Source organism: Hylobates moloch, unplaced genomic scaffold, assembly GCF_009828535.3.
Source record: "Hylobates moloch isolate HMO894 unplaced genomic scaffold, HMol_V3 SCAFFOLD_19, whole genome shotgun sequence".
Taxonomy (NCBI): Eukaryota; Metazoa; Chordata; class Mammalia; order Primates; family Hylobatidae; genus Hylobates; species Hylobates moloch.
Window position 1 is genome coordinate 38,364,020 of NW_026652294.1, and position 8,022 is coordinate 38,372,041.

Consider the following 8,022-nt stretch of genomic DNA (forward strand, 5'->3'; position numbering starts at 1 on the left):
GGACTCGGCCCCCGGGCCGAGCCGGCCGGGCCTCGGGCTCTGAGCGGTGGGATTAGAGGCTCCAGCCCAGCCGAGTTGCAGACGTGAGGTCTGGCACACCTGAGCGGCGGCAGGGCGGTCGCGGCCACATCCGGGGCGACATGCCTGAGTCACCCCGTCCCGCCAGCGTCTGCCAGTCCAGCCAGTCCGTCCAGTCTCTAGCGTCCGAGACTCGCCTCCAGCCTCCCGCCTCCGCCCGAGCCGCGGAAGCCTCGCGGGGGCGGGGGCGGGGCGCCAAGGGGCGGGGCTGTCTCTTAAAGGGCCTCGGGCCGCTGCCCTTAGGCCACTTCCTGGGGGCGGAGAGGACCTCAGCGGCTGCGGCGACGCCCAGGGAAGGCGGTGCGGCCGGGTCCCGAGACTCCTGGCTGTTTCCATCAGAGCCCTCGGACACTCCCAGCCCGGGCTGAGCACGCATCGTCGCTCCCCGGCGGATACAAGGGGGCTCTGCCATCCGCTCCCGTCAGTTCCGCCTCCATCTCCTGGGACCCGCGCCGGCAGCCAGGCCAGGCCTCTGAGTAGCCCCAGAGCCCTGGCTGGACTCGTCCACGGCGGCAGCGATCTGCCCGGGGTCTCGGAAGCCATCCCTTCAGAGTCGGCCCTGTGCTCGCCACCGTCACCTGCTGGTTGGATTCCGGAAACCCACTGTCTGAAGACCATAGAGGGGTGTCGCTGCCCACCCCAAATCGGATACGTCCAGACCTCAAGCTCCCTTCCCCTCTCTGGCTGCCCTCTGCTCTTTTCATCTCTTCTCTCAACCTTTTGGGGATTTCTGTGTCCTGACGCCAGCTCCCCATCCACCACCAAAGTAGCTGGGGTGAGCCCCAAACCTTACTGCGTGTGCTCCACCTGTGCCTCCAACCCAGCGAATCTGACAGCTTCGACCCAATTCTGCACACACCCAGGAAGTTGTGCCTTTTCTTTTCTTTCGGTGTCTCCTGTACTTCCCAAAATTTCTCCTCCTCCTGTGCCCTCTTCGCCCCCCTCCTTTGGGGGCCCCGTGACCCTGAATGTGGGGGGCACACTATATTCCACCACTTTGGAGACCCTGACCCGCTTCCCAGACTCCATGCTGGGGGCCATGTTTAGGGCCGGCACCCCCATGCCCCCCACCCTCAATCCCCAAGGAGGCGGCCACTACTTCATCGACCGGGATGGCAAGGCCTTCCGGCACATCCTCAATTTCCTGAGGCTGGGCCGCCTGGACCTGCCCCGCGGGTACGGAGAGACAGCGCTGCTGAGGGCAGAGGCTGACTTCTACCAGATCCGGCCCCTCCTGGACGCGCTGCGGGAACTGGAGGCCTCTCGGGGGACCCCTGCACCCACAGCTGCCCTGCTCCACGCAGATGTAGATGTCAGCCCCCGCCTGGTGCACTTCTCTGCTCGCCGGGGACCCCATCACTATGAGCTGAGCTCCGTCCAGGTGGACACCTTCCGAGCCAACCTCTTCTGCACCGACCCTGAGTGTCTAAGTGCTCTGCGGGCCCGATTTGGTGTGGCCAGTGGGGATAGGGCAGAGGGGAGCCCACATTTTCATCTGGAGTGGGCCCCCCGCCCCATGGAACTCCCCGAGGTGGAGTATGGGAGACTGGGGCTGCAGCCGCTGTGGACTGGGGGGCCAGGAGAGCGGCGGGAGGTGGTGGGCACGCCCAGCTTCCTGGAGGAGGTGCTGCGGGTGGCTCTCGAGCACGGCTTCCGCCTAGACTCTGTCTTCCCCGACCCCGAAGACCTGCTCAACTCCCGGTCTCTGCGCTTTGTCCGGCACTGAGGACGCTGTTCTCAGTTTGACTGTGGGGAGCAGAGAGAATGGGGTACTGGCACCCCTGAAGCCTCTTTCCAGCTCTGCTTCAGGAGCTATGAGAGTCGGGACTCTCCTGCACCTGACTGGAGCTCAGATGTGGGCAGGAATTCCCAAACCTGAGCCCACCAAGGACTCACAAGTGGTCCAGAAGGTCTCGACCTGTGCTGACCCTGGGAGGGGTAGGGAAGGTTCTCTCGGCTTGTTCTCTCCTAAGGCTGGGCACTTCCAGTCTCTCCTTGATTTGGAGTTCAGTGTTTAAGGGCCTGGAAAAGGGGGGAACAGCTCTTTACACAGACTAGACCTAGCAAAACCCTGGAAGGATACTGAGGTCTGGGGAAAAGGGAGGACTTTGCATTTTCCAATGCGGTCTCTTGGACCATGGCTTCTCCTCCTGAAGCTGGGTGGCCTGGCCTGGCCTGACCAATGAAAGGCCAGAACACTCTGGAACATCGGAAGAGGAGATCTTTGCTATGTTCCAAGCCATCCACTGAGGGAGGCAGAAAGGCCACAACCCACCCTAGGTTGATGTACGGGAGCTAGGAGAGTCCCCATGGCAATGGGGCTGGAGCATCCCTCATCTGGAAGAATCCCATATTGATGGCGGGTCTGGCCAGGGGGAGGAGGGTAGTATCTGTGGGTCCTGGCCTTTCTTCATGTGTGCGTGCATATCAGCCCGTGTGTCTGACTGATGTATAGGTCACTGGCATCCTGGTTCATATGTGTGTTGCTGACTACAGTGTCTGTGATGTCCACATGTCCAGGCCTGTTTGGGGTTACCTGGCGACTCTTCTGGCACAGGGTGTGTCTGTGGTATACCTGTGAGGTGGCTGACAATTAGTAGTTTAATCACGGGGTGTGTGTGTGTGTGTGTGTGTGTGTGTGTGTGTTTATGTGCACGCACGTATATGTATCACCACGTAGCCAGGAGGGGCCTGTTGGGGTTGAGTCACTGGGATCTTCCCGGTGAGAGGTAAGAGAAGTCACTGGGCTTAATTGGGCCTCTGAGGCCTGTATGGAACTCTTGGTTGCTGAGGCAACCATGGGCCTGTTGCTAGGAGATAGCTGGGGAAGGCCCAAGGCTGCCCAGGGCAGAGAGAGGAGATGAAGAGTTTGGGACAGTGGGGGAGGAGATTGGAAGGGATGGGATTTCTGGGTCCCGGAGCGGGTGGGATACCCTTGCACAGCTTCTTCACTAGGGGGGCACGCATTATTTCTCACTGGTCATGATTTACAAGAAGAAAAATAAAACTGCTTTTGGAACCACAAACTTGTGAAGGCTGTTGAAGGCCAGGTTGGGGGTGCTGTCCCCTCACAACAGAAGCCCTGCTTTCTCTGCACATCGCCTGCTGGAGATGCCCTCTGGACCCCAGTTCCTTGAGCCCCAGCTTTACCCCAGCTGAGTGGGCAGTGCCATTGTTCTGGAACACTCTAGAACCTCCAGGCAAGGGCTGGAGCGGGGGCTGCAGAGCATTTCTCCGCCCAGCTGGGGCAGCCCCGCCCCATCCCCCAGTGGTCCTCATGTGGAGGCTGGCACTAGGCGGGGTTTTCCTGGCAGCCGCCCAGGCTTGTGTCTTCTGCCGCCTCCCAGCCCACGACTTGTCAGGCCGCCTGGCTCGGCTCTGCAGCCAGATGGAGGCTGGGCAGAAGGAATGTGGGGCCTCCCCCGACTTCTCGGCCTTTGCCTTAGGTAGGACCAGACACTCAGGGATGGGCCCAGCAAGCACTCACTCCCGTACCCCCAGAGGGTGGCATGTGACCTTCTAGCTGTGCCCTCCATCTGTGGCCCCTTCTGGACATGCTGGCCTTTCCCTCTGAGAGAGCTCCATATCTGGGAAAGTCAGGAGAGAACCCAGAACCTGGGCTGGTGAGGGAGTCACTGGTCCTTGCCCGTCTCCACAGATGAGGTGTCCATGAACAAAGTCACAGAGAAGACTCACAGAGTCCTGAGGGTCATGGGTGAGGTCCAGGGGAAAGAGTGACCTAGGGGCTTGGGAGGACACCAAGGAGAGGGGTGGGTGACAGGCGCTGGGGTGGGCAGGGAAGGGTGGAGGGGCAGAGACAGGAGGGCTGATCAGGGAGGGGGCTGGGTGAACAGAGGGGGAACTGGCCCCATCGAGGCCCAGGACAACGGAGCTGCTCTCTACCTCCCCAGAGATCAAAGAGGCTGTCTCCTCACTCCCTTCATACTGGAGTTGGCTTCGAAAGACCAAGCTCCCTGAGTACACCAGGGAAGGTACCGGTGTGGGATGGGCCTCAAGGGGAGCCTAGGGTCTTAGCCAAAGGGATGTGTGGTGAGCAGCTCATCCATTCACACCCCCACCCCTTCCTTGTCTTTCATTTCAGCTCTCTGTCCCCCCACCTGCCGTGAGTAGGAAAGGAAAGGGGTAGCAAGGACCTGGGGCCTGCAGGGTGTCAGAGGAGGGCCTGGCAGCTGCAGGAGGAAGCTGGGTACCAGGCAGGGTGGAGGCCCGGCCTCCCCTCCCCAGCGTTGCCTCTGCTGTCTCCTGCAGGGGGCAGCACCACGCTGTACAACTGCTCCACCTGCAAGGGGACGGAGGTGTCCTGCTGGCCCCGAAAGCGCTGCTTCCCAGGTCCTCACGCCCATCCTGGCCCCACTCCACCTTGCCCAGATCCCTGAGCCCTTGGGCTCCCCCGTCGGTGCATGTGGGTCCCAGAATCATTCACTGCCTCTTGGGTTCCCCGCAGGAAGTCAGGATCTTTGGGAAGCCAAGATTCTGCTCCTCTCCCTCTTTGGAGCTGTCCTGCTTCTGGGTGTTCTGAGCCTCCTGGTGGAGTGAGTTTTGGGATAAGGACAGGAATCCTACCCTGCCCAGTGCCTTCCACCGCCCACCCTCCCTCCCTCTGTCCCTCCCAGGCCCCTCCCGTAGGCTTCCCATCCTCCGTCTTCCCTCAGGTCCCACCACCTCCAAGCAAAAAGTGGCTTGTGAAGACGCTGAAAACCTCCCAACCTCCAGCTCTAAGGAGTATGCACTCACAACTTCCACATCCCTTGGAGGGAAACCAGCCAGCCCCTTAGTCCCAGCTGCAAAGACAGTCTCCAGACCCTAAAACCCAGACATCCCTGCTTCTGGATAGTGAGATAATGAAAAACAAGAAAATCCCCAAAAACCCAAACCCCCCACAATCCCAGTGTCAGATGGCCTCCCGGGAACCCAGGCACCCACAGCTGGAAAGTTCCTCCCCTCCAGCCCTCAACCAATCACACGGGTGTCAACAATGCCAGGAAAATATCTACAGAAGGAAAGAATCCCCTACGCCACTCCCACCACACCCACACCCCCTTCTGCCTGTTCCGGGAAAGCGGGGGCATCTGCCCCAGAAGCTATTCCAGGCCCTCCTATGACTGATTGGGAATCCAGGAATGCATGTTCTGGAAAACTCACCCCACTAGAGTGAGATCACATCAGTGGGTTCGCGGGCATGCCCTCCCTCCATCGTGTTAACAGTTTGAAACCCTGGCCTCCCTCAGAGGCCTCTGTCCTGCCAGGCCTAACTAAACTTGCTGTTCATGGCCTCTGCCTCTGCCTAGCCTCTGTCTGCAACTGGGGAGGGCAGAGGAAGGATGGGAGACTCTCAGAGTAGCACAGTGCTTCTCAGATGGGGGTGATTTTGCACCCCAGTAGACATTTTGCAACATCTGGAGTCGTTTTGGATTGTTTTAACTAGGGGGATGTGCTATTGGCCTCTGGTGGGTAGAGACTAGAGATGCTGCTAAACATCCCACAACACACAGGAAAGTCCCCACAGCAAAGAATTATCCCCTGCAAAATGTCAGTGTTTACCAGGAAAGGGAGATAGGAGAACAAAAAAAAGAAGAAGAAAGAAAAGAAAGAAACAAAATGTCAGAGCATGGTTGAGAAACCCTGGTGTTTTGTCCCCTGCCTATCAGGAGTTTTTGGTTTGGGAATGGAACGTGGGACATGGAACATGAGAAGAGAGGCCTGTTGCCAACCACAAGGCACAGTCTGAGCGCCTAGGCCTAGCAGGGATTCCAGCCCTTACCTAGCCCAGGAGTTTTCAAACTGGGTACCTCGAGGCTCCAGGGTAAGCGTTCTCAGCCAGCTGCATATCAGAGCCACCTGGGCAGCCTTAAAACTAGCTGTGCTTTGGCCCCAGCTCCAGAGATTCTGGAATAAGTGGTCCTATATGGGGCCTTGGTTAATGTAACCCACAGCCAGGGTTAGAATCATTGTTCCAGGGTACCCAGAGAGGTCCTAAGGATGGGGAGAAGAACTCCTACCCCTTCCACAGTAGTACCTCTCTCTCTCTTTCTTTTTTTTTTTTTTTTTGAGACGGAGTTTTGCTCTTGTTGCCCAGGCTGGAGTGCAATGGCGCAATCTTGGCTCACTGCCACCTCCACCTCCCGGGTTCAAACGATTCTCCCGCCTCAGCCTCCCAAGTAGCTGGGATTACAGGCGCTTGCCACCACGCCCAGCTAATTTTTGTATTTTTAGTAGAAACGGGGTTTCACTATGTTGGCCAGGCTGGTGGCGAACTCCCGACCTCAGGTGATCCACCCACCTCAGCCTCCTAAAGGGCTGAGATTAAGGTATGAGCCACTGCACCCGACCGTACCTCTCCCTTTTTTTCCCAATATATTTTTTAAAAAATTAAAAAATATATTATTATTATTATTATTATTATTATTATTATTATTAGTTTGAGACAGAGTCTCACTCTGTTGCCCAGGCTGGAGTGCAGTGGCACGATCTCAGCTCACTGCAACCTCTGCCTCCTGGATTCCAGTGATTCTCCTACCTCACCCTCCTGAGTAGCTGGGATTATAGGCATGCACCACCATGCCCAGCTAATTTTTGTATTTTAGTAGAGATAGAGTTTCCCCATGTTGGCCAGGCTGGTCTCAAACTCCTGACCTCAGATGATCCGCCTGCCTTGGCCTCCCAAAGTGCCGGGATTACAGGTGTGAGCCACCACACCCAGTTTATTTTTAAAATAAAAAATATATATATTTTAAGAGACAAGGTTTCACTATGTTGACCAGGCTGGTCTCAAACTCCTGGCCTCAAGCAGTCCTCTTGCCTCAGTCTTCCAAGTTGTTGGGATTACAGACATGAGCCACTGCATTCAGCCAAGTATCTCTCTTTTTGTTTTACACATTCAACTCCAATCCCTTCATATAACACATGAAAAAAATGAGACCCAGAGATCATGTAAGGTCATATAACTTGTCCAAGATCATACAACTCGTTCATTCATTCATTTGACAAAGACTTAGTGAGTATCCACCCACTAAGAAGGGATGAGAAGCCACATTTCCTGCCTGCTCTGGACGACAGTAGGTGCCTGTACGCTCCCATGCTGTTCCCTCTTTCCAGGTTCAACATTTTGGAGCCATCCTTGTTTTCACAGCCAATATTCAGGAGGCCAAGCAGTCCTGCCCCTCCCTTCCTTCCTTTTTTTTTTTTTTTTTTTGAGACAGAGTCTCGCTGCGATGCCCAGGCTGAAGTGCAATGGCATGAGCTTGGCTCACTTCAACCTCCACCTCCCAGGTTCAAGCGGTTCTCCTGCCTCAGCCTCCCAAGTAGCTGGGATTACAGGCAATGCCATCATGCCTGGCTAATTTTTTAAGTACTTTTAGTAGAGACAGGGTTTCACCATGTTGGCCAGGCTGGTCAGGAACCCCTGACCTCGAGTGATCTGCCCGCCTCAGCCTCCCAAAGTGCTGGGATTACAGGCAAGAGCCACCATGCCCGGCCAGTCCTGCCCATTTTTCAAGGATCTCTATCCTGTCTGTCCCATCCTTCCATAGCCCCAGCCCACCCAGAACCCTCTCACAGTGGACCCCAGTCTCCCAGAGGTGCCACCAGACTGCCTGCTTCCCTGGAATGCACTTCACCCTCAGCGGTCATGCTGGCCTCCCTAAAAACTCCACACTGCTCACAACCCCCAGCCTCGCATCAAATGATGATTAAGAATTTGGGCCTGGCCGGGCGCGGTGGCTCACGCTTGTAATCCCAGCACTTTGGGAGGCCGAGGCGGGCGGATCACGAGGTCAGGAGATCGAGACCACGGTGAAACCCCGTCTCTACTAAAAATACAAAAAATTAGCTGGGCGTGGTGGCGGGCGCCTGTAGTCCCAGCTACTCGGAGAGGCTGAGGCAGGAGAATGGCGTGAACCCAGGAGGCGGAGCTTGCAGTGAGCC

General features: G+C 57.0%; 2 protein-coding genes across 5 annotated transcripts; both read left to right on the forward strand.

The window, feature by feature from the left end:
• Window positions 1–167: 167 nt before the first annotated feature.
• KCTD11 (potassium channel tetramerization domain containing 11) lies at window positions 168–3,104 on the forward strand. The gene has a single exon (XM_032138436.2). It carries the CDS (start codon window positions 1,106–1,108, stop codon window positions 1,802–1,804), a length of 699 nt encoding a protein of 232 aa, XP_031994327.1. The 5' UTR covers window positions 168–1,105; the 3' UTR covers window positions 1,805–3,104.
• Window positions 3,105–3,306: 202 nt separating this feature from the next.
• TMEM95 (transmembrane protein 95) lies at window positions 3,307–5,371 on the forward strand. Of its 4 annotated transcripts, none has more exons than XM_032139062.2 (7): window positions 3,307–3,524; window positions 3,737–3,793; window positions 3,990–4,070; window positions 4,181–4,201; window positions 4,348–4,428; window positions 4,544–4,631; window positions 4,752–5,371. In XM_032139062.2, the coding sequence occupies exons 1-7, from the start codon at window positions 3,356–3,358 to the stop codon at window positions 4,783–4,785; spliced, it is 531 nt and encodes a 176-aa protein (XP_031994953.1). In that variant the 5' UTR covers window positions 3,307–3,355; the 3' UTR covers window positions 4,786–5,371. The 4 variants fall into 4 exon arrangements, with proteins under 4 accessions (XP_031994953.1, XP_031994952.1, XP_058287751.1 ...); XM_032139061.2 differs by having other exon boundaries at window positions 3,336–3,524; window positions 4,552–4,631; window positions 4,752–5,132; XM_058431768.1 differs by lacking the exon at window positions 4,181–4,201 and having other exon boundaries at window positions 3,356–3,524; window positions 4,324–4,428; window positions 4,752–5,132.
• Window positions 5,372–8,022: the final 2,651 nt, after the last annotated feature.

Bases quoted from the DNA above. Each gene is read 5' to 3' on its own strand.
- KCTD11 (XM_032138436.2), top strand. From the start codon at position 1,106: ATGCTGGGGGCCATGTTTAGGGCCGGCACCCCCATGCCCCCCACCCTC.
- TMEM95 (XM_032139061.2), top strand. From the start codon at position 3,356: ATGTGGAGGCTGGCACTAGGCGGGGTTTTCCTGGCAGCCGCCCAGGCT. The intron at 3,525-3,736 runs GTAGGACCAGAC...CCGTCTCCACAG, and splicing joins CTTCTCGGCCTTTGCCTTAG to ATGAGGTGTCCATGAACAAA. The intron at 3,794-3,989 runs GTGAGGTCCAGG...CTACCTCCCCAG, and splicing joins CAGAGTCCTGAGGGTCATGG to AGATCAAAGAGGCTGTCTCC.